The sequence below is a fragment of the Diorhabda carinulata genome, chromosome 1 (genome assembly GCF_026250575.1).
Source record: "Diorhabda carinulata isolate Delta chromosome 1, icDioCari1.1, whole genome shotgun sequence".
NCBI lineage: Eukaryota > Metazoa > Arthropoda > Insecta > Coleoptera > Chrysomelidae > Diorhabda > Diorhabda carinulata.
The window spans coordinates 29623713-29651032 of NC_079460.1; the positions used below are offsets into that span (position 1 = coordinate 29623713).

The 27320-nt window shown below is 31.4% G+C and overlaps 1 protein-coding gene across 22 annotated transcripts in view; it reads right to left on the minus strand.

The window, feature by feature from the left end:
• Positions 1–495: 495 nt before the first annotated feature.
• The window catches only part of LOC130900197 (amyloid-beta A4 precursor protein-binding family A member 2), a 65289-nt gene continuing 38464 nt past the window's right edge, over positions 496–27320 (minus strand). For all 22 annotated transcript variants that reach the window (XM_057810716.1, XM_057810773.1, XM_057810805.1 and 19 more), the window contains 5 exons: positions 7080–7243; positions 6386–6656; positions 5413–5745; positions 4482–4622; positions 496–4357 (listed from right to left, as the gene is read on the minus strand). In XM_057810716.1, coding sequence (XP_057666699.1) covers positions 4286–4357; positions 4482–4622; positions 5413–5745; positions 6386–6656; positions 7080–7243 — 981 coding nt within the window. In that variant the 3' untranslated portion in view covers positions 496–4285. The remainder of the gene's footprint in view (positions 4358–4481; positions 4623–5412; positions 5746–6385; positions 6657–7079; positions 7244–27320) is intronic.

The following is a 27320-nucleotide window of genomic DNA, read 5'->3' on the forward strand; positions in this document are numbered from 1 at the left end:
ACACGTTACCTAGTTACCTAGGAAGGAGCCAAGCAACTTTGATATTAATTTTTATTTTATTACATTCATAAAAAAATAAAGCAATGGACGATAAGTGAGATAGTTAGTTAATTTTTGAAATGTCACATTAATATACTTCTGAATGAATGGTTTCTTTTGATTTTGCCTGCTAGAGGAAATGAATTCTATTTATTTTAGAAACTGAAATTAATGGGCAAATGATGTGTGGAGAAAATTATAATCCACTTTTAGCAAATTTAAGATAAAGTTATGTTTTCTGGACAGCACTATCGTGTTAGGTATTTTGGTTGAACAGTACATTATAGAATTAGCTACTAGAGTACATACATGTATAGAACTCTTCATGTATGTACAAAAGAATTTATAAGTTTATTGCAATTCTTTTTGTCTGTTATAATATTCTTTATAAAATCAGGTTTGATATCGATTCCCTAAAACACATCCCATAATTCGATAAATAATGAAAATTCAATACAAGTGGTTAGCTCTTTATTAAATAATATCATTTTTAAATGTAGACACAGTGTGAAGCAAATGTTAAATTATGCAGCAATTATAGGATTTCTAGAACCCAAAGAATAGTTTTGAACACATTTTTCATGAACAAACCACCAGTTCCTTCTAATGCGAGGAACTTAATGCTAATGCTAAACTGGAAAAAAATGTTTTTAAACATTATCTTTCAATATAAATAGAAACAACATGGAGTTCTCTATATTGCAAAATTAAAGTATAATTAGTTTCTTTTTCTAGCTAAATTTGTTCCCTCAAAAAAGTTATTTTTGATGATGTATAAGGACTTTTAATAGTTTTGGCTGATGTATTGTAAAACATGTAAAATTACTAAAATGAAATAAATGGTCTATTTTGAAATCTTTTTACCTAAGTACACGACCTGTAACTTGATAAAAAAAGGTTTTAAGGGACGAGAAAACATCAACGAGGACCTGGTTAAGGCCATGGGCATATAACTATTGCATATTAGGATTAACTTCGAGAGTTAAGGTAAAGGTTTTTTAAGACAACTTCGCCTTGTATGACTTTGTGTGGTGCTATCAATAAGAAATAAGCAATGACTCAATAACGATTTAAGAGTGTGATTTGAGGCCCACAGTGCCTGCAACCAAACCGCTGATAACTCCAACACATCAAAGAGCACTTTTTTAAAAATAATTTTGGCCGAATGTAATGTTCTCAGATGAGTCCATATGTTGCTAATTGGCACTGATCGATGTGTTTCATTAGACAAAAGAATAGTTACATACAACCAAAGTATACTTAAAGTGGTATGTGGTGGTATTAAAATGGAGGGCCACACCGACGAGGTGGTAATTGGAAGAGGTCGTCTTAATATTCACAGGTATATGATTGAAGTATTATCAACACAAGTCGTACCTTTCAATCCCTTTTGTAGAAGAGAATTCTCTTTTCATGCATGACAATCTAGGTGAAATTAGAAAATAGATTATTTTCATATTTCTCCAATTTCGATTCTTTCTCCATCAACTTTTTGCTCAGTTCATTGCATAATCTCTTAACATTAGAATTATGCGTTAAGGTTGTGAATTATTGAGGAGAGTATATTTTTATTTTGTTACTATTTATTTCTAAATTGACTTGAGTTGACCATAATAAGTTGGAACAAAAACAATATAAATTCTTATCCAACATTGACGATTATAAATAAATCGTTACTATTATATATTTATTAAATTAATTAAATTAAAATAAACCCATATTTTCTACATACATAATAAAATAATAATAACATTTACATGACGGAATTTGTCTAAGGGAAGTTCAGATTTCAACTTTTTTTAAAACAAACCAGCAATTGCGAGAAGTAGCTATTCATATCACTACATCTACAGAGCGTTGTTAAATGATTGTTGGGAAATTTATGAACAAGACTCAAATTTCATTGAAACAAAATTAAAATAAGTAATGAGATGATGAAATATAGTTTATTGCTAAAAAATTATCATGAAAAATGTTTCAAAACGAAAATACAGATAGAACCATTCAGTGGTTACAAGACTTAGATGACATATTTTTCAAGCCAACCAACAGTCTTTGGTATGCTTTTCACATTCACAATAACGAATATATAGTTGTAACGCAGTCATTTTAGGTAAAAGTTTGATGTTTAGAAAAGGAAGTAATTGTTTTAAGTACTGGACCAATAAACTTAAATAGTTCTACGCCGAGATTGAAAACGCAACAATAGTACAATTGTATTATAGAATAATAAAATATCAATAATTCGCATAACCGCTATTCTTTATTTTCATTTTGATATTTTAGAAATGTTGCAACGTCATAAAAAATGCGAAAGAAATTGAAAACCTTTTGTATAAAGTGAACTCTAATAAGAAAAAACGGTATTTGAGAATCTCAAAAAAATATCAGAAAAAAAGCTTATTTTTAAAAATTTTGTCGCTAAAAATAATTACTACTGATATTATTTTATACGATCATTTAATTTATGAATTGTGACAACCATCTGATAAAAACTCTTAGTGTTTCTGCTTATGTTAATTTTAGGTTTTTGCATTTGATTAAAAAAAAAACAATAATTCTGCCAAAATTCCAAGTCTTCATAACAAAATCCCAACTGTTTCTGTATCTTGAATCTGATATAATAATAAGAAAACATTTTTTTGTACTTGTAATCCTGTAGAGAAAAGATAATATACATTTCAGAAATAAATTACTTGCTTTTAGGTCTCTTTTGTATTAAAATCAGTTTAAAATAATGTATAATAATTAACGTTTCGACCTACTTCGAACTTTATCAAAATATTCACGAAAAATATATAAAAACTAAATTATTCAATTTAATTGAATACAACTAGATTTCATTTACTCTAAATATTTGTAATGCAATGATTGAGTTTCTTTTTATGTGAAAAACAGTTGATGAATAGGAAAAGTTATTATTATAAAGAAGTTTTTCGACGATCAATTTTCTACTCACCAATATGGTATATTAAATTTAATAGCGAATTTGTTTACACCAGAGAGCTTATTATATTGATTTCCTCAGAATTCACTATTTGTCATTACAGCGTAATTTTAATTTCATTTTTATGTTCAAAAGACAATGTGTAAAATAACAATTATGATTACTGGATGGTGCAATAAAAAAAAGTGTCAAAACTGAAGTTTATTGGTTCACACTTCAACTGTTAAGTCCTCTAAATTGTACTTATTTATCACTTCCTTTGATAAAATTATACAACTTTCAAACACAACTTTCAGATTGAACTGATCTGGATAATTTTTGTAGCAACGTATTTCATAGAATGAGCTATATCTGTTATAAAAAAAACATTATATATAATATGAATTGGACAAGACTTTTTTCATTCACAACGCTTAATTTGAGCAATGCAGTTTCTGAAAGAGAGTGCACGAAAGTTGAAATTGTCTTAGGCTTAATAAGTACTTTAGTTGTTTATACATATATATATATATATATATATATATATATATATATATATATATATATATATATATATATAGTGTGAAATCTTTCATTCTCAAAATAACTTAAGATTTGAAAAAATTATTAAACCAATTTCCGTTTATACTGTTAAGATTAATTCACAGATGTTCGACACTTTGCATAGAAAAAAAATAAAACTATTAAATATATATTAGTTCTCACTTCCACTACTTAATCAGCTTGATGTGGAAACCAAACGATTTTTAATTGAAATGAATTCAATGGCTACCATCTTTTTTCATAAAGTATATGTGAGCAGCTCAGAAGAATAAAATTAATATTTACAGTTGAAAAAATCCCTTTTTATCTTGAACATTTCAAAGAGACACATAATGTAAAACACTTTCTTGATAAATATATGATTGTAAAAAAAGTGAGTTTTATTTCTTAATGCTAATCAACATGAATATATAAATTTCAAGACTGGTGATAAGGTCTGGGCGATTCACATATACACTTTAATCAAAAAAAGTAAACATTACACCCAAGACAACGAAACTTTTCATTCATATTAGCTAAAATGATAGAACGAATTACGCGACAAAGCAGAGATATGGTCTATCACGAAAGCTCAGCGCAAAAAGATTTGTGCAGAGCGCAGTTCTTTGCTTGTATTGTCTTCAGTCTGTTGAACTTATTCTAACAATAAAAAATATATTGATCTGCGACTCAAGCACGATCAAAACTAAAACAATTCCCAAGGACAGTTCAATATCAACTACAAGTAGGCACTTTCGAACCTTGGTTAATATCAACTTAGATGTATACAGGATTTTCTTGACCAGTAAGCAAACGGAACATGGAAGTCGGCATTGTTTTCATTAGAATCTGAAACAATATGCTTCAGTGATAAAACGAAATAAAATGGATATTATATTAAATTTTTACATAGTATGAAGCAGGAATAATAAATTCAAATAGAATAGAAGTTAATTAACTTTAAACAACTTACTTCCCCTACAGAAGTGGCCAATAAATTTACAATTTTTTCATGAGGTACCGCCACGACACTTTGGTTATTAATTTCAATTATCCGGTGTCCCACTCGCACACCTCCTCTTTCTGCTATACCACCCCTAAGTAAACTGCAAATCTAAAAAAATCCATACTTTTCAGTATGATGTTCTAACATATTCTGTTATAAGTACTCCTTGTAATATTCCAATCAATCTAAGTATAATACACTGCAGAACAAAAACTATTGTAGGTATAATCTTATATTCTATAAACACAAACACAAAACTTTTATGAATACTTATATAAAGTTTTTCATATAAAATGATAGAAGCCAATTCAAAGTTTGTATGCTTACTAGAGAATACATTCCATAATACAAAGTGTTGTAGTGTTGAGCCAATATCTGGATAAACTTTGTAATAACTTGCAGAAATATCAGGTGCATACAACAATTCGACATGAACATTGATTTGAGAATAAGGAAAAACGTTGAGAAATGAAAAGATGACGGAGTAAAAGCACTAGGAATATGTGGTTTTCATTAAAGTGTAAAAATGATGATAACTGATCATTGAAAAATCATGTTAGTGCATTACTTCATTCTCTTGTAGAACATCAAAACACAAGAAGGTGAGAAGGCTTTACTTAGCTAATTATTGCAAAAGTTCGAACAAACTTTACTACATTGTACATCTTACAATTCGTAGATATAGCATGAAACATAACTTAATCCAACAGATTTTTTAAATACAACTTTTCTTTTAATTGCTTATATATAATAATAATAATAATAATAATAATAATAATAATAATAATAATAATAATAATAATAGAAAATAATGAAGGCAATTAGTTACGATCCTATACAGACCAATCTAATAATTGATTCTGAATTTCAAACTAAATATATAAATATACTGACTTACCACCCCATTCTGTACACTAAACCCAAGTTGATATTTAGTATCTGGTCGCTTAATTTTTACTTCAACCACAGGAGCACAAGGTACTACAGTTAATTTAACTACTGTTTGATTCTTGGAATTTTTGATGTATGTTTGGCATGTCGATAATGGAAGTCCAACTAAGCTGACCCCATTAATCGCTATGATTTGATCACCAATATTTAGTTGACCACATCGTGCCGCTGCCCCAGCTGGGGCCAAATTAGCTATCACAACTGTCGGTAACATTGAGCCCCATCCCGATTCTACAATAACTACTCCCAGAATTTCACCTTTCGCTTTCGGAACCACAACCTTAAAAGTACATTATGATAATAGAATTTCTTGTTGTCTAAAGTTTTTTTAAAAGTAAGCAGTTATTTGATTCTTATAAACTTACTTAAAAATAATAGAAAGAGACATACGAAAAAGTTTAGTATAGCAACTTTTTCCTTCTACAAAATGTATTTTATCTAAGCTTAGATGCTAGGGATAATTATGCGATTAAATCTTCCAACTTGTAATTCAATAGAGAAGATATTTATTCAGCGCTTCATAGAATGGTTATCTGTATAAAGTTCAATGAATAACTACCAATAGGGTAAACTGTGTGTGTAAAATGTGCTGAACTCTTATACAACTACCAATACTCACAAAAATATTAACTGTGCGTTTCAATAAACAAGTTGTCATCTGCAGAGACCAACAGTTTACAGTTCACACTTGGTCTTTTAAGTTGCTAATTTAATTATAAAAATGCGCATCTAGATATTTTTACTTAATGTAAAATGTCATTAAAAATAATTTTAGAAACTCTCGCTAAAGCTTTTCTCAAATAAAATAGATTCAGTTAGTGATAAGCAGAGAAACTTCAAGTATTCTTATTACAATTATAAATTAAATATGTTCAAAATGTTCCAAGGACTAGTAAAATTATTACAATTACTGTACTCACTTCTTTTTGCATTTCTTTTTTCGCAAACATTTGCAATTCGTCACCAAATATTTCCTGGGAATTTAAAACTTCTTGATAATCCATTTCTTTAACAAAACTGTGGTCTTCAATTCCATTAGCCTTCAAAAATTCCATATAAGCTACCTGAAACGCTTGTCCAATAGACTGTGCGATAAATTGAGCTTCCTCGCTTTCAAAAACATGGCAGATCATTTTAGGAGTGCGGTTGATTTTTGGAGCATCTTCCATTTCATGAGGTACAAAACGCCGCCTAGGTTAACAAATAATATTCATTAGAATCACCAATAAAAAACGTTGATATTACAGCAACATTGATAACAGAATATTTCCCAACACATTAAATATTAGAAACAATAATAATTTTTTGTAAAATGTGAAATTAATGAAAGAAGTTAATGTTTTAGACGTTAGGTAATTACGTAAAATTGAAATATATCATAGATCAAGTTGATGTAATGTTGTCTGGTTTTAATTTTTTTTTCGTGTATTTTGAGAATTATTTACTAGATATTGTGAGGAACGACACATGAAACCGGTATTCAAAATAATTATTTCACGGTATATTTCACTAAATTAAATAATATGAAATATGATGTACAAGATTCACCAATTTTATTTCTGTTCCTCTACGACAGGAACATATTTTGGCATGATATGGAAATTGGGAGCTTACCTTGCCATTAATACAACTAGATCACCGATATCTGCTATATAAGATATTGTCCTCAACGCATGATCCATCATGATTTCTTTTAAATCTGTATTGAGTACCATAATCTTCTCTGTGGAAATAAATAAATCTACTTCTGTACTGGGCTGACTCTCTCCATCAGGTGCCTAAATTTATGAGTATGAATATCAATAACAAATACTGAATAATTCATGTGACTATAACAGATGCAATTAATAATGATCCTCTACAAAATTGTTCTTATGCATTCTGGAATGACCAAAAACTGTTACACTACTATACGATGAATCCATATCAATTACAGAAATGCAATTTCTATCTCTCCTGATTATATTTTACATACTCTGTGCTTGTATTCAAAGTGAATTACTGAAACCAGTTCACAAAATAATTGGCCATCATAAATTTCACACAGGTATATTTTTAATAAAAAGAAACACCTTTGGTGCGTCAAACTCCTTATTTATAAATAATCAACTGAATCAACAGAAAGTTTAACATAAATATAAATGTAATACCTATGCTTTCTTAATTTATCATATTTTTCCATCATTACCGTTAATTACAAGCAATTTGTAGTATTTGACAGTGGTTCTTAAGGGCATAATATTTTTTTCATATTTCTCAGTAACTATAAGTGAGGAACAGTTAAAGATTTTCTATCAGAGCACGGACGAACTTTCCATTCAATGGTTAATACCAAATATCAGGGTAGACTGATTTCGATGACACATTTGTAATTAGACATAGACATAGGCAAAAAGGAAACAATATATGTAAAGAAGTTGAACTCCTTCATAAACTATTGCGGTTTCTTAACAATTTGTAAATCTACGGACAAATTTATTGAGTACATCGTTGAGTACTTCTTCAGTTAACAGCCTCATTTCATATAAAATTATTTTTTCTCCAAGTTTTGTGTTATATTACTTAATCTTTCAGTTTCATGAAGGGTCGCAAGGGAAACTGTAGATGTGATAGATCCAGGTACCTTGTTAATTACTCCATATTACACAAAACATCAATATAAAAATTATTAAACGCTACCTGCGTGATTCGGAGGGTGAGGGAAGCGTGAAAATGTCCCTAAGTTTTCCTTTTCTCGCCTTATGAAATTTTGGAACTGAATTGGCACAATAGGAACCGGTAATTGTGGCTCCCTTTTGCAGACAATCTTCTGAAATTATGCTCTCAGTATCACGAAATATGGTTAGCATGACCTTCTGTGCATGTAGCGGCGGAGGTTGCTTGTCAACATTGTAAACTCTTTTAATAATAACCACACGTTGATGGAAACGATCCATTTTGACATGGAGATGCGATTCTCCAGAATTCGGGCTTCTAATGTAGGCACGCTTCAACAGGTTCAGAATTGTCCATTTCTAAAGTGACTCCGTATATAATGATGATGATAGAATTGTTTTGATTTATAAATGGGTCAGGGGCGTAGTGAAGGGATCAGCCGTTGAACATGATCTTTGTTCTAAATTCATTTGTTTTCCTCAACACTAGTGGTGACGAGCACCAAGCACTAATGTAGTATTCATAGATCTGGAGTAATTAACTAAAGTTTTTAAAATATCCTCCGCGGAGTAAAATATTGTCGGCGTGCACCACTCTGGAGTCTGATACTAATTAGTAAGTTTGGAAGTAAATAGGGGTAAAATATCGTTATCGAGCTTTCTCTTCTTTCCTGACAGTCTCTATTTGTGTTTAACATGGATTATATTGACTATTTATTTGATGCACCTATTGAACGTGTAGTTTGTGATAGGAGAGATCCCTTTGACATTTACTCTAATGGAGAATTCCAGAAACGATTTGGTTGGTTGGTTCAAATACCTTGAACATAATAGGACAGGAGCTTTGCATTCTTTTTTGGGGTATAAGGATCTTTCGTACAGGTACTTATCAGATAGTTATTGGGACTTAATAAATATACATAGAACAATAGCTGACAGGGCTTTTAAAAATGTAATAAATGGTTTGCTGGCCTTAAAACCTCTTTACATTGATATGCTTAACATTTTAGAGCAATGTAGTGCTAAAAAGCGACCTTTTATAGATTAGATGGTTTTCCAAATGCCATGGGTGCCATTGATTGCACACATCTCAGAAGTCCTATTGTCAACAATGAACTATTTAAAAATAGGAAAGGTTTTTTTCTATTAATTGTCAGATTATATGTGAATCTGATATGAAAATGAAAGCATACATCTTCCACTGTTATCATCTTGCACAAATGATAACGCTTTCAAAAAATTGAGGAATCATTTTAGCAATAACTTTTGTCGTTCCATCCAATTCCATAGTCCTTTGTTTCAATTCTTTCTCTTTTGTCTCTAGACATTACTTTCTTTGCTTTTGCTTTACAGTCCATCCATAAAACCTTCAGCTGGTCTTGTGTTTTGGTCACCGTTTGTTTCGGCATTAAAATCAGTATGGATATCATCTCAAGCACTTCCCTTTTTGTTATTATGTCATGTTTTTTTGATTCAATAACACCAACATAACGTTTCATCACTTCAAGAAACAATGCCTTGTCACCCTCTGAGATGTGTTTTCCTTTCTTTTCTTGTTCTGAGAAGCCACTTTTCAAGATAACATACTAAAAAAGCCTATTATCTAGTATTTAGAGAATGTCGTAACAAATCCTCTATTCACCACACTAAAATTATACAATTATACAACAAAACCACGGTTTTCAGGTTATGAATGCTGATTGGGACTAGAGTATTCAAAGATACTAAAGTTGTTTCAACTAGAGAAGTATTCCCTAAATGAGCTCTCCAAACAAATCTCCAGTAGTATACTTCTTTAGTCACATACTTTTATAGTTGCAACTAAAGAAGTTTCACTTTCTAATAGATTATACTGATTTGGAGCTCGTCGCCGTAATTGTGATATGACCAATAGTTAGATCGTAGCATACAAAAACTATTCATGTTTTCGTTTAAACAATCTACTATCGTAAAAGTCGGATATTGTTTTCTTAATAATAATCATTTCAATGTCTTTTGATTTGGAAATTTGGCATAACAATCTCTTATAAAGCTATAGGGCTTACCGTAATTACCAGCCTAATGTTTACATAAATCATACCATGTATATGACTAACAGGTTTGTTTGCTAAAATATTGTCATACAACAATAAGTTTTGTGCTATATTTTTCCTTGCAATTCTGAATTCTGATGATTAATTGTTACTCAAATTTGAATGATACATTAACAACGGTTGAGGAAAAATGAACTATTCAGGACATGAGTAATATTAAACTAAAAAATAATTCAGTTTGAATTTGGTATCTTTATTCAGAATTCTACAAAATTCTCATTTGTATATTATCTTTTCTCCATGTTAATATTTGGTATATTAGTATTTTAATACTAATTAATATCCTGCAGAGGAAAATAAAAAACAACCTAATGAGTTTCACTCTCTATACTAAGCGATGAAAAGTTCTGATATCAATGTATATATGAATGTTTTCGTTTAATTGTGAGTACATTATTATGTATTAGTAGAACAATTTTTTTAAATAAGTGTTCATTTTTATAAAGCTATGTCGCCTAATTCTACGTTAATATATGAGAATGCTTACCAAAGCCTATGAGTCCATGGAAGCAAGATTGCAAAAACAAAATAAATATGTTAGTATATTTTAGTATAGATAAGTACAAGTAACAACACTCCAAAAAAATATTTTTATGAATACAGAAATATAATGAACAAAATAGTTTTTATTATACAAGTTTTATAAGACACTATTTTGTCGCACGCGTTTTTTAGAGCACGACGAGCGTAGCGAGGAGTGATATAATAAATACAATGAGTGAGACAAAATTGTCTCATAAAACAAGTGTTATACAGCTTTTTTTTATTTTGCCCGTATTTTCTATTTTAAATAAACTAATTGTTCGAACATTATACTAGAAAATCGTGGTAACTATAATTGGATGAGAACACCGATAAACCAGATAAACAATCGAAAGTTTTAAATTTTTATTTCTTGCCACATCAAAAGTAAAATAATTCAAATTTTTTGTGAAGAACGAGGTGAAAAGTTTAATTGCACATCTCCAGAATTACGTCAAGTGGCAGAAGAGGCCTGAAATAATTTGTTTCCAAAAAAGTCGTTGGTCGCTGGCTCGTTGCCCGATACATCTACTCTACTATCTACAAAGGGTGGTCGTTAAAAATAAAATTTTTTTGCGACGCCCCCTGAATTTTTTTTTATTAAAAAACGCTGGGAAAGTTTTAATTATTTTTTCGGTATAATCATCTTTTTTAGGAATTTTTCAAGAAAAATACAATTTTATTTGAAATATATTTTATCAGAATAATAAAATAAAAAAAATTAAATTCAAATTGATATTTTTATTTTAAAATCACATTAGTCCAAACGTTATTTTAATATTTAGATTTCTTCACTCAAATTCTCAAGTAAGCTTTATTTCGTATTTTTAATGACTTCTCTTTCATAGTCATCAAAGTTTTGATTATTTCACTTCGGTGACGGGATCATCATCACTTATTTTGTTTGACATTTAACAGTGACAGGTCGTCATTGCCAACATTTAAACTTTGGCGTATCGTAGTGAAGCTCAATACGACATCGACACCCGTTTGCGTATCGTACTGACTATGTTTTAGGTGCATAATAGAAAAAATATAAAATGGTTGAATGTTATAAACACTCTCATACGATGGAAATTTTTCTATATCGTTAGTCTTTTTTTCTTGATATTTCCGATAAACAATTTCTCATTTTTTTCAATTAAAAAAAATTAATGACTAACTGCCTCCCACGCTATTTTAATTTTAATATTTTTTGACATTATTAAAAAATAAATATCCATTTATATTTATGATTAACCACTTACAAAGAATCTTTATTTTTTCTTTCAATTTTTTTGTGGAATTAACCATTTTATTAACTAAATATGTTTATCCAGAAATAATTTTTCAATAATTCATTTTCTTTCAATAACTACTAATAAATTAACTAATTGAGATATAAGAAAATTCCAAATCTTTTTAGGAAATTGATTTTATTTGTGCTCAATGTAATCACCACATCAATTTATTTGTATGTAAAAAGCAAGCACAATAGGTTAAAGCCTACTCGATTAGTTCAAGTGATGCCCGCCGTGTGGATATTGATCTTAAATTTCTGTGGGTTGTAGTACTCGGGAAAGACGTGCTTTGGTAGCGGATTCCACAGGCTTGTATTTAACCAAAGAAAGGAGACCCGATAAATTGACGTTCTGAGCCTCTGCAGACGAATTCGGTGTTCATGAACCCCGTCTGCCTGTTGAGTATGTGTTGCAAATGGTATTACGTTGGACAGCTCGAAAAAACATCTGCCGTAGTAGTATCGGCAAAAGGAGAGTTATGCCATGGACGTTTCTTGTATGCTCTAAGCTGACCAAGTTTCTGGTCAATTTGGATCGCCTATAAGTCGAATTACTCTATTCTGTATTGAGATCGAGCATTCTTAGGGTATGTTTGAGTATCAATGCACTTTGACAACCACACTCCCAAAAACTTGATAAATTGCTTTCCTGGCGCATAAGCATGTATGTTTCATCGCTTGTCACTATGTCCCCGATTAATCAACATTTTTAACGTTTTCCACACGATTCTCAATCATTCTGACTTTTGGAAATCGTCCAGCATATGTGGCACCTAACGAGTAACAGTTTTTTTCACTTGAAGATGATAATGATAAACTGAATTTACTGTTGCGGATCCAACAACAAAAGTTGCCTTGGAACTTCTATCATATGTTTCATTCTCTTAATGTTTCCAACACTAACTGAAGAACAAGGCCTACCAGGAAGGGCCTTATCACCAAGCGATATCCGTCCTCTTTTATATATATCAGCTAAGTTGCTCGTGAAATTACCAAATGCGCGTTGCAATCGTATAAGACTTTGTTGTTCACCTCGAAATCATCATCTTGACAAATTCATATTTTGATGGCAAATGTACCACTATTCACTCAATGATAGCAGCGATTCACTAAAGTCAGAGCTCACTACTAAAGGATGGTGGTATTTAAAAATGCCATGTTGCCAGCTCTAGTTTCGTGGTATTTCAAACAATACACCACTGGTCCTCATCATAGATTCCAGGAGAGCATGTAACAAGCAAGTAATTGGCAATTAACAAAAATAAATAAAATGAAGATAGCTTAAGTTAAATACGAAATTTAAAGGAAAAACATTATTTATATGTGAACAATAATGAATAGACATTTATTGTTCAATAATTACGAAAAAAAAATCTAAACATTACAATAGCTGGGCAATTTGAGGGCGTATTTTCAATTGATTGTATTAATTTAACAAAATAAATATTATCATTAACACTAATAAACAACTACTTCAGTCTACACTGCTTCGATTTCCTAGGCTACTACTGTACACGGTTGTGGCTCAACAGAGACCCACCATATTCGGCCCTTGAAGGCCGAGTTATGTGGTAGATGAAATTAAACAGTGTACAACATTTTGACTCGAAATATGCATCCTATTTTTATAGTGGCATATAGTGAGACAGTTAAAAAATAACCACAGTTTTTTTATTTAATACCCTTCTTTCTATGCTAGGCTAAGAACTCATAGACCGCACTACGTATTTCGCAAATGTTTCGAGTATAATAAAAGATTCCGCATTTGTAAGGGATTATGGCTGAAATCTGGATTTACCACAATGAAGTCTAATTCTAAGTGAGCTCAAACTAATAGCAAACATTATATTGTTGTTGGCAAATACATTAAATAAAAACGTGTTGTATTTCCAGAAATTTATTAAAAAAACTTTATAGTAAATACTAATAGAAAGAATCCCAACGTGATTTAACAATTTTGTTACTATATAGCCAATCAGTACTAATTATTTCAAATATTAAAATTAAATTCCATGGATTACCAGGTACTGATGTATATTGAACGTATTCCATTGTTAAAAACTTGAAGCTTTTAGATCTTTATAGAAAAAACAAGATTATATAAAACAATTTTTATGTGCAAGTACATCTTTCCTTTAAGTTCGATAAGTATCGATATACAAATCCTTCAAAACTAAATATTAGAATTTACAAGTATTCGTAAATTTTATCTTATTCTATACCTCAAGTTGAGACTGGATCATCGCCAGGAACGCTTGGTGGATCGGTGAAATTGTTTCGAAATTAGTTTTAAATTTCTATTATCACGATTTTACCTCATATTGAAACAGTTTAGAGTTTTATAAGAGAATTTGAACCATTTTGAATTCCAATAATTTTTGGAATGAAAATGTTTTATTTACAAACGTTCGAAGTTAAATTAGATTCTGTGTACAGAATTGAAAAAATACATAAATCATAAAACAGACCTTAATTTTGGTAACAGCTACTTCTACCATATTTTTCTTGAGTCTTTTCCTTCGTTTCCTACCCCCCTCCTCATCCACTTCAACTGATCCAAGAAAATGTAGTCGAAAAACAGTCCCAGTGGATCCAAGAGGATTTTCGTTGAAGTTTGGGAAATTTTCTATTAAATCATTGTATTTATAGATAAATTTAGTTTGCAAACCAAAAATAAAACATCAAAGACTGGAAATTTGTATGTACAGATAATATTGTACTAGTAAATAGAATGAACAGAGTAGAATCAATATTTTATTTACTTGCAGATTCCCATAATTTTCATCCCATGTATTTCGAATTTTACAGAGGTGTATAAACCAAATCATCGCATTTAATAGATATGACACTATATCACATTCTCCCATCTTTGAACTGACATTCCTTTAATGTAATAATATTGGATCATAGAGCAGATAAAACCTACTATAAAACTACGAGGGTAGTACTGATAAGTTCAACTTAAATATATGGGCAAATATATGGAATATATTTGCGCATACGCATAGTGAGATTCTCACTAAAATTTCAGTCATTCTGGATGCTTAGTTGCTATTTGATCATCGTTATAGTTGTTGTGGAGATTTTTAAGAAAATAGAAAAAATTGAGTATCCAACTGTCATTAAATATTTGGCAAATAAAAGAGGAGTTAGACGTTGTGTACAGAGACTCTGCATTATCATTTACGATCTTAAAATTTTGGGCATTTGAATCAAAACGTGGCAGCCTTACTGACGACGAGCGTTCGACACGGCCAAAAACTGTGACAACCAACAACATCATCGAAAAAGTTCATCAAATGATACTGGACGGCCGTCGGATTAGGTTATAGAAATAGAAGAATTACATGTGCATAAGCTATTCGCGGGTTGGGTGCCAGTCTAAGCTAAATCAGTTGGGTTTTTTGCGTTGATTTATAATTGTAGATTAAACCTGGATCGACCACTCCACCCCCGAAACAAAAAACAAATAGTCAAGATAGTGGATTACATTTTTTTCTGATTTATAACCTTAAAGTCTCACTTGAAAGAGAGAAATTTTCATCAGACGATGGCGTTATCGCATACGTGAACGCCTATTTTGAGGAGAAAGACAGTAACTATTATTTGGAATGATTAAAGGGGTAAGATTATCGCTGGAAAAATTTAATAGACTTAAAAGGATCCTGAGTAAAAATGATACAAAAAAAATGTTATGTTTTTTTGTTACATCAGATAACGAAGACTTGAATCGAGACTGATATTTTGTTCCATTCTATTTACCTTAACGATATTGTACACACTTTTTGAGAAGTATTAATATTTTTGAGGTCTAAATTGCTGAAGCCACTTAATTTTTTCAAATAAAAAAAAGTGGTAATATCTATACTGTATGCAAAATTTCAATATATGTTTGCTGATCAAACCTCTATAATATAGTATCTGATGCCACTAATTACAAGCATCATAAATATGTTTTAAATCATAGCTTCGATCGATAATTAGATTACAACCCCATATCAAGAGGGAAAGTTCACGTGACAATTCAAAGGGAGATCATTGGTTAATCTCCACAACTATATTTTGTTTGAAAGAATCTATTTAATTTTACCTATTTTCTACTAGGTATTTAGTTACTTCTAGTCCGGGGGCGGTCAATTCTACCGTGTGCAATCATAGGGCCAAAGATAAAATAGTGGTATTCTTATGTATTTTAAGCCGCTGAATCCAAATATGCCCGGCGTTTTTGTGAAAAACTGGTACATTTTCTATGAATCGCAATTGTTTAAACAGATCATGAACAAATGGTTTTTTCGATTCGGAAAATTTTATTTATGCAAATATGGCCCAATATACGTAAATGTTTGTCCTTTTTAGTGCTTAACGTTTATGAATATTTGAGAAAGACATACAGCTCAAGATAGAGATAGATGGTTTAAACTAGAGGAGGCCTATATCCAGCAGTGGATGGAAGATGGCTGATAGATGATGAAGAACCAATAGCAACAGTGAATTTCTAGCATAATCAATATGTCTAAAAGAACTGACAACCATCACGAGGATATAACCGCAAATCGCTTTGAACTGTGATTTGAGTCCGTCCTGCAACGTGTCGAAAATAAATCTATTTCAATGTATTTCCACAGAATGCTATAGATTTTGCGAATTCTTTGGACGATGCTTTTCCAAATATTTGCTGTACCCTATAGAGTCTCGCAATTTTGACCACAGAAAAACAAATTGCACATGAGATTAATTATAACAATGTTTCCGCCGCCATTCGTTAGAATGCGCTAGTAGCAAAGATGACGACTAGAGAAAAACGTGCGTTCTGATTGATATCTGATAATAGCATCCATATATCATCATCATTAGTTTAAAGCCAACTGTCTTTGTAAAGAAAAGAGTACGTGATGACCAAGAAATAGTGAAGAAAGCGTGGAGCGAGGAACTGTAACGGGTACTTCCTATTTTGATACTATACAACTCTTTCCTTAGTTCGGAAGAAAATAACTTTCAGTAGTACAGTGCCCCGCATCACTTGAATAATCAAGTAAGTGATTAGATAGAAATAAATCTATCCCATAGCTGGATTGGCTACAATAGACTTGTTTTTCATGGTCTTCACGGTTACCCGATATGAGGGGTTCTTTTCACCATACGGTAGTAAGATAAACATATATGCAAGCGGGGAGTTTGTCCTACGTCGAAAAAATTGAAGATCTGGAGCTGATGGATTATTTAAATAAGAGTAAAAACCGGAACAGCTTTTTTTGCGTGTTGATCTTTCATTAATAGAAAGACGTATTGCGATGGAAGCACACAACAATATATGTCGTAGATTTGAAAAGTAGAGAATAGTATGAATCCGCCATGTATGAATGCTGCATAATGTGAGTTCTGGAAAGAACTAAGTTAAAAGATTTTTGTATATTTAAAGGAAGCTTTCACATTCATGGACAACAGTGACAATATTAGTAATGGAATATTATTTTTCTTTTGAGTGAGTTTTTTGCATACAGTTATAGACATTTCGTCTGCTTTTTATATTGGAATTAAAATTATTGAACTTTGGTAGTGAATCAAACCGAACATTCAATGTTCACTTTTATATACAGTATTACTCAAAAATAGGAAAAACAAATAATGGTTTTTTAATAATTATCTATAAATACAAATCTCACCCATAGATTGTGGCTGTACGGAATGTTGAGTAAGCATTCCAAGCTCTGGGTCTACCTGTGAATTGTCTTCGATACTAGCACTTTCAGGACTGCTTGGTGCATAACATTGCCCATAACTTTGAATCATTTGGTTAGATACCTCCTGCAAGGTTTACCTCTATCACACTTTCGAATATTTCTTTATCTACTCTAAATCCTCCATATACGGTTTTGAAAAATATTATGCACAACAAATGTTCAACTAATATCCGATCTACCAGTTAAAATTTCAAGAGAACGTCACAATAAATCATAAGAAACTTAGTTGTTCACTGGATTCCCACTTCACTCCTCGAGTACTCTGTTTAACGGAATCGAAATCGACTAATATCCAAACAAGATCGGAAAGGTGTCCGTCAAGTCCACAAAATTGAGAATTTTGAATCATAATTTACTGATATTATCAGTTACAAAGCATGTTGTAGATAATTTAGCTTATAAAATTTATAAATCTTTTGAAATAAAAAAGAATCGAAAAGACGAACAACCGTCTTGCTGAAATGTAATCGCCTCAAATTTAATAATAAGAAATATTCGAAACATCGTAGGAATAATTTGAGTTTGAAGTAACTCTCAAATATTTAGTACCCATTAAATTTCTATTTATTCCGGTCCAAACGTTTATGTATTTTAACGCATTCAAAATTAGTCCGAGCATTTCCAGCACTTATTTAACTTGTTTAGCAACTTGTTTCACTGGTTCTTACGAGATAAATTGCAATTTTTACATTTTATGCAAATTTGAATGCAACATCTATTAACAGACTAATAACGATCGTAAGATAGTCTTCAATTCAGTTATACGGAGTTTGTTTGTACTTGTAATCGGACCTGAAATATCTATTGTCAATCCAGCTCTAGTACTAGGGTGAATAAATATGCTACAGCTCTCCTTAGTCCCTAAGCATCGATGCATACATTTACCCTCAAGGAAGGTAGTTCTCCGCTTTCATCCTCGGTCAAGATGAATACCCGGGAACTGCAGAAATGATATGTTCCGGTGTTTCACCTAAACCATAAACCTGTAGTCGCCGATATGGTGAATTGTATGGGAACTAGTCTCTCTTTATTACCACAAAAGAATAAGTCCAATACGATAATTTGTTGGTATATGTGACTTACTTATTAAAATATGTTGAAATCACATTCAAGACAAATCCCGTTTTGGCAAGAAAGTGCGGTGATGACATCAGAAAGGCCAATTTGGTAACACTGGACAAACGAAGCTCTGCCCTACCTATCGACAGATGTTAACAATCTGCCTCCCAACGTTGTTCATTTGAGCGTAGTTTTTGTTCCGTGTAATATTTTTGCACTAGGTGGTTATTAAGTACTTGTTCCTTAGATAACAGGAAAAGGAGAGTTATCGATAAAAAGATCAACTAAGGTTTGTTTGACAAGACACCGGAAGAAAATTATGCGATGCCCGAAGATGTTTATGAATATCGAACACTGTCTATTTTTGTGAGAAAATTTGCATGATAATAGTCGAGGACCGGTGACCTCCGTCAGTAACGGAAACATTGAGTAAGTGTAAAAATTACTAAAAATATCAGAAACTGATCCATTTAGAAGCTTCACAGGACTTAGTCTTAGACTTAATCGAATGTTACACCAAATGTCTTGAACTGTATTGTCACTGAGGATAAGTCCTGTTAATTCAGGTATGACTCCGAAACTAAATAGCAAACATTGGAATAACTTTCTCTTCAATCATGTAGATGGAAAGTCAAGCATCAAATCGATATTAGTTAACTTTTCTGATAGTCAAGGTATAATGCACAAGGAATTTCTACCAGAGAGTTTTGTTTCATGGGTACGACCCCAGTACACATAAGATTCATGGTTTATGGCTCACAAAAATGCTCACTCTCACAACCAAGACCATCAAACATTTCCTGGAAAAACAGGTGATGAAAATTAGCCATACTTCAAACTTTCTGACTCAAACTCGAGTTAAAAAGAAAGATAGTTTTGAGCTCCATCTCAAAAAAAAACTTCTTGCAAAGTTTCTAGGACATGTATAACAGATCTCAGGGGGGTAATGTTTTGGAGGGTGATTATTTCCAAAGACAGTAAAGATATTTGATTTACGTTAATGGACCATTAACCGAACGTTTTTGTCACAAGATTGTAGTTAATTACAAATTTACCACTCGTAAATTTTATTTTAGTTTGTGGAGCAATTTACATTGATGTTCTGCAAAATATTTTTCACAACTGTATTGTACATGTAAAGTTAAAAAGGTCATTGATTAAACGACTTTAGTGCATTTCTATTTACATTATAAGAAACATCCAAAGCCATGGAAGAGGAGTGCGGCATAGTGATATCTAGGTAAAACATGTAACAGGCAACCAACCAAAGAATATGGGGACTCATAATTGCAGACATTTATATTTTTCCCATATAATGTAATTTGAACCAAAAGTAATACATCACAGGATACATTATGTATTTTTTGATAAAATAAAGTCAAAGATAACGCATAAAAGATTTTTTTTCATTTTGAAAGGAATATCCGAGAGAACACTAAATAAAAATTTAGTTCACTATATTTTACAAATTCTAATTATAATAAATCTATGCTGTAAGCGATTTAAGTAACGCGTACCCGAAGCTTCTTATCGTTGTCAAAGTGTTGCGTTGCTATCAACTTTTTTCAGCCATTTGAGCGAATTGAGGAGTGCTTGAGTGATGTCGGATATTTTTATGTAAAAACAAAATTTAGGACTACCTTGGTACCTGTTTTAAACAGTGCATGGTTTGAAAGTATTGTTCAGTTGTTTAATGAATTACTGGGATTTTTTCATCAACGAGAAATGCTGTCGCTGGCATCATTTTGGTTTATTCCTTTCCGGTACCACATATGAGACTCCAAAAAGATAGTTATGGATCGCCCACTTACAAAGGATCCTATCTAGCAAAATTAGAGATGGCCATTTGGTGTCAAAAGTCTTTTCGGCTGGCTTCAAGTCGTTATTTAGACTTAAACTCTATATTAGTTATTTTTGTTTTCATAATTTAGGCTTTTTGCTATTGACTACCAAGGGGTAGTCCAAAAAGCTCAAATTGAACTGTCTGTGTCTTAATTGTTACCTGCTAGGCGACGAAAAGTGCATTTTTATCTGAAAAAACATTGTTTTTACTATTTTGGCATTATTTCACTTATTACGGGTAGTACTAATCGCAACTTCACGGTCATGTACAACGGACCAAATGGAACAATTGATGTTCACTATAAGTATTCACTTTTAATCAGACACGTTGTCTCCAAATTCGATTTACATGCCGACTCTTTTAATAAATCATTTCATAATTCAGAGTTAAATAACGAGAAAACTTTCCCAACGCTTGAAAAATAAATGGGAATTATCCCATTGGATTCATTGTATACGAATGCTAAGTTTGGTAAGGTATGATCCGTTAATTAAAAAACTATTGTCAATCTAATGAGCTCAAACAACATTTTTATAGGTAAAAAAAACTACACTTCTTGTCGCCTAACAAACAGGAGTTACGACTCAGACTATGCTTAAGCACGTTAACGCCAAAAAGAGGCCTTATCCCAATTTCATTCAAATGGAGAAACAATTGGTTGAACATAGTTTTAGTAGGGTTTGGGCGAGTCCAGCAATAGATTGAAACCGACCGAAAGAACTTTTGGTATGATTAACTCTGACCTGTGGTTTGGCACAGTATTTCTCTGGGATGCAAAATTCTTTTGAGACTCGAAACTAAAATTTTCTTAAAGCCATTCTTTAGAGCCACTCTTGTCTTTGCCTTTCCATGTCTGCTGTAGATGTTCAGAAATGTCAAAGCTGTCCCTATTCACTCAATTTCATGATGGTCTGTAATCAATTTTGGCACATATTCTCACCAAAATGTGTAATTATTTTATCTTTAGCCATGAAACTGTGAGAAACAACTTCATCGACTAATTCGTAAATCACAATGCTTAAGCGTCCAAGTCGGACAATTTTTCGGGTAGAATCTTCATTCATCACATTATTTACTTGCCAATAAATTTTCACAGGTTTTGGGATTTTTCCATCAAAAATCGTATTACCAACCGTAGCTTACTGTCGGGATTTTCAATTGCAATGCATATCTTAAATTTGAAGTTTAAAAAAACGGCAGTATGGATGAACACCGATTGAGAGTCCAAAAAAAGTGGCGATAGACAGAAATGTTCCATACTTTCTGAATGATGGTGATGTGATGATGTGATTAGTTAAACATATAACACATTTAGGAATTAAAATAAATTAAAAATTATGGCTGATTCATAAACTTGATATTCTGATGCCAACTGCATTCACCGTTCTTTCCCAGATAAAATTGAAACGCATTAGCTTTTAGAAATTCCACTGCTATGTGATTCTTAATCAGACCGAGCGCTTGTGCTTTTCTGGGATAAACCAATTTTATCTTTTGTTAATCGGCGCTCGTAGAGTCTTCGTAGCAAACAGCTAATTAAATTTGATTGAATTGATAACATAATACTATAGTTGATGTAGTTTTTCAATTCTTCGCCAATAGATTATCCAAATACCTCATTCTTTTTTTTTAACACAAATAATATGAATAGAAAATTATGTTGCCAGTGCACGATGGTAAATTTTATAAATCAGCCTCTATTTTCGTAATTAAATAAAAAATGAGATATTCCTATTCAAAATAATATTAATTGAAATTTTATCGAGCAGACGATTAACTATTAACCTAACCATTTTGATCTAGTAAAAAAACCCCAACGAATTTAACATAATATGTATTACTAATGGCGATATAAATCCTATTCATTATAATAATATTAATACTGTCTTGAGTAGTTAGAATTGAAATACAATCGAAGCTGCAATACGATCAGGATCGATTTACATTATTTCTTCTAATTAATAATTACGTTCAATAAATTACAAATTGATTTCCAAAAACCAAACACAAAAATAAAATATCAACCAATAGATAGAAAAGTATGTGAATTTATTTTCATATTAGAAAAAGTGTTATATTACAAAAAATATAAATTATTTTCAACTAAATATGCATATTATTTGTTTGTATAATTTTAAAAACTACCGACGACATTTCGCACTTATTGACATAAAAAGTGCTGTTGGAACGGTCAAATGTAGACCAGTAACATTTGGAAATTTGAATATTAAGGGTTGTAAAGTTTCCCATTAGTGATAATAAATGACTAATTCATCAAAAATGACGTCACAAGAACAATGTGACTGATAATTTTAAACTAACCATATAGCAAACGACAACCCTTTTAATAGCGTTAAGAGAAGCTTTGTTAATCTTGTTTGTTATTATTCATAATGAATAAAATGAAAATTTAAGGCAATAATTGCCCCGAGCTTCCTGACAATGAAATATCCGATTTTGCAATTTTTCCTACTTTTTCAAATGTATCTGGGGAAGTATTTTCTCATTCTGCAACAAAACGTTTTAATCGTCAATACTGACTCTTTCAATAGCGTACCCTTTTGATTATCGATTACCGCTCCACAGAAATAAGTAGCGGTCATCGAGCTGGGTGTTTCATTGACTCTCGTTGTCTAATCCATCTAAATCTACTATGATATTCCTAATCCAAATACCATCTTACCAGACTGTAATCATGTCTTCAGTTTTTTGTGATTTCGCTAAGTTCTGGTGTTGATCATGAAATTCTGATTAACAAACTAAAATATTATTACATTCGAGGTGTTCCCGTAAAATGGTTTGTATCTTACCTTGAATGTCGAAAACAATTGGTAAGAGCTAATGGTGAAATTTGAACTAAATTGCCAACTAGCAGCGGTGTGTCTCATAGTCCAGTTCTTTTTTTATTCATTAATGAAGTCACAGACTTAAGAATTAATGGTAAATTCACAGATGACACCAGTGTAAACTGGAGTGTCCATATATACAAGATTTACATTCTGAGAACACTGAACACTGAGAAAACTTTAGTTTCATCCTATAAAGGAGCTCTACTGCTCTGTACATGTAGAAAATTATTCTCTACTTGTTTTGCGGTTAAATTTGTGTCTGAACAGCTCGATTCTCGTACTGCTTTAACAATTCACTACTCGTTGTTCGAGTCGCATCTTCGGTATGGTTTGCCTTTCTGGATGTCTTGTAGTTTGCACCTCTTCAAATTACAAAAAAGAACTATGCGTTATATTTTTGGTTTGGGTACATTTAAATTTATTCACTAAATTATACATTCGAACCTTATGAATTTTTGGATGATGGATGATTACGTATGTCCATGTAATGTGTTTGAAGGAATAAATAATTCTACACTACTATATGAGTAGGGGCGGCTCATGACTAATAGTAAACAATCCATAACTTTGACAGGGACAACCTATACAGTCTAAAGATAGCAAAAACTTAATTTTCCAATCGATTTTCCAACAAAAAGGTACTCTTTGATTAACTCGATAAAATTTATAGTATTGTACATGTTAAGGAAACCGTTAGCCATAAAGAGACATTCTAAAGAAAATTATCATGAATTGTGATTATTGGCTGAAAATACTTACAGGAGGTATTAAAACACAATCAGACATACTGTTGAACATAGTTAGTTGGTTAGCCTACAACTTATCAAATAAAAACCAAAAAAATATAATAAATGTTCGATATGGGCACATTGCACTTTTACACACTTCCGGAGTATGAGAAGGATATTTTTTTGAACATGGAAGAGCATTCCAAGATTCTGCCTTATAGCGTCACAATGGAAGGTTATTCTATTGATAATTTCGTTCCTTGTGTTTGCCCGTGTTGGATATACCAAGCTTTTAAGATATCTCAAAAAAATTAGTCCATTGTATTTAATTCAAGGGAAAGTGGTGGCTGGTGGCCTTGCAAATGAACCTCCTCGACCAGTCCACGTATTAGGAAAAATTTTATTTTTTATATTTTAATTATTAATTTCTTTCCTTATGCCACTAATATGATCCACTGATAGTATGTAGTAAAAATGTTTATTTATTTATTCATTAGTTCTTCAAGAAATATTTGATTGTATTTTAATACCTCCTTAAAGTATTTTCAATAAATAATTACAATTTTGTATAATTTTCTTCAGAATATCTCTTTATGTACAACGATCTAAAAATCTACATATCTCCTAAGCCATAAATTTCATCGAGTTAAACAAAGAGTACGTTTTTGTTGAACAATCGATTAAAAAATTCATTTTTGCTATCTCTAGATTGTACAGGTTGTCCCTGTAAAAGTTATGGATTGTTAATCATAGAGTATGAACCGTCCCTGGCCTTCAGATAGTAATGCAGAATAATTTATTCCGTCAAACACCCTACATGGACATACGTAATCATCAAAATTCATAATGCTCGAATATATTATCTAGAAAATATACTTAAATATATGTTCTGATTTCGCAACTTTAAATGCCTATAACTTAGAAATGAGAAGTCGCATGAGAATTTTTTTGTCACAGCATTATTTTCACGTCATCTACTCATTCCCGAATTCTTTGCGTCAAGTTTCGGAGCACCCTGTATAAAGTATTATTATATTTTCAGAATATATTCAAACGGGAAGAATCTTGTGTTTCCCAATTAATTAATATATGTTATTAAAGCTATGGGTACATAGGATAAGTAGAAATGTGAATACAGAGTTAAGCATCATAGCTTATGTTTCCATAGTAAATGTAAATGACACTTGACATTATGTAAAAGATTGTACATGTATCCAATATAAAGTATATAATAAAAATGACAAATTTTAAATTTCCGATGACTAGGTGTGCCAAAAATAATCCATTTTATTCTAGAATATTCTAAACAATATTTTATGAAATTTAAGAGGTTTTCTTTAACAAATGCTTTATTCTAATTACATTACGAATTTCTCAAAAAAACTCATTTTACTTGATTTTAAACAAAACATCAAAAACATTCGTTCCAACTTTTTATCATCATATTCGGCAAAAATAATTGTTAAGAGGTTATACTTATAGACAGTACTAATATTATTATTATTATTATTATTAGAATTCTGCAACTGTATGAAACTGTAAAGCGTGCACCATAGGCACAATAATTGAAAGTGGGGGAGGGGAGCACGACTGTATTAATAAAAAATAGCACATTGAAAACATTATTGTTTAACAAAACAATTGTTGCTAAATGAACATCTAGTTGCAAACTGTATAAAAAAATATAATACGAAACTGAACAATACTGCAACATACGAGGGCGGTTTGAAAGAAGAGGAACTTTCCGATACAGAAGGTATAAAAAATATATAATTTCACAGCAAGTTCCATTCAACAAAATAACATTTAGAAAATTTAGCAAAATAGGGGCGTTTTTCTTTGCCATCATTTCTGCCATCATTTGTTAGGAGCCGCTTGCCACTAATTGTAAGCCACCTTTCAAAATTTGGTAACAGAAAGTAATTAGTGAGCATCAATTCAATAAATATGGCAGATCAGACGATAAATGGTAACCTAGTTCGATAACTTTTTTACAATAGCGACCGAATATGCAGGCGCATTGTCGTGATGGAAAAAAACTCTTTTCTTCAACCAATGTAATCGTTTTTCCTAAGTTCTACAATAAAACGTGTCAGCAAATCAGCGTAATATTAGCCAGTTACCTCTAAGCCTTCTCTTAAGCAATCAATAAAGACTACACCTTTAAAATCCGCAAAAATTGTGGTCACTATCTTTTTTAACGAAAAAACATTTTTTACATTCTTGAGAGCATGTTCCTCGGTCCAATGTTCCGTTTTTATTCTTAATTTAGGGTATAATATCCTCTACATAGGAGTGAGCTTTTGCTTAGCATTAAGCAATCGCCACACCCACCTTGCAGATAGTTTTTCATATGTAACATTACATGCAAAATATTGCGTACATTTTCGGTTAAAATATTAACTTCATTAGCTATCCCACGTTCACTAAGTAAATGGGAATTGGAGTGGTAACAGTAAATAACTAAAGTTTAGAAACATAAAGGAAACAAATAATATAATGAAGCAAAAATGTTGTCAACTTTGAAAAAGTTACTCTTCCTTAAAACTGCCCTCGTGAATATCCAACAAAGTGAGTAACAGATAGCATCCATTAAATAAACATAAATGTACCGAGTGGGCAACTACAAACGGCTATCGGCCATATTTCAGGAATAATTGTTTTACAGCTTCAGGGAAAAGATATAACAAAGTCTGAAAACCGTTCCTGAGATATGGCCCCCGGCCATTTGTAGTTGCCCACTCCGTATTTGATTTTAGATTTCGAAGTAGTCATTTTCAAAAAAAGCACAAACAACGAACAATTGCCTGACCAGGAGGGATATGTGTCCCGTCCGAAATTTCCGTAACGATTTTCTGTTTTTAATAACGTAGGTAGACAATATTTAAAATGATCAACTTTTCAGTGTAACCAAAATATTAATAATTTTTTATATAAATATTTTATGTAAATTCTTATTTATTTATTAGTTTAGGTCTTTGACAAAGAGTGGATGGATATTTAAAAAACGTGACTTAACAATTGTTAACAATACAGTTTCAAACATATTCAACACGAATAGAAGGTGTGACATAAGTTTGGGGTGGC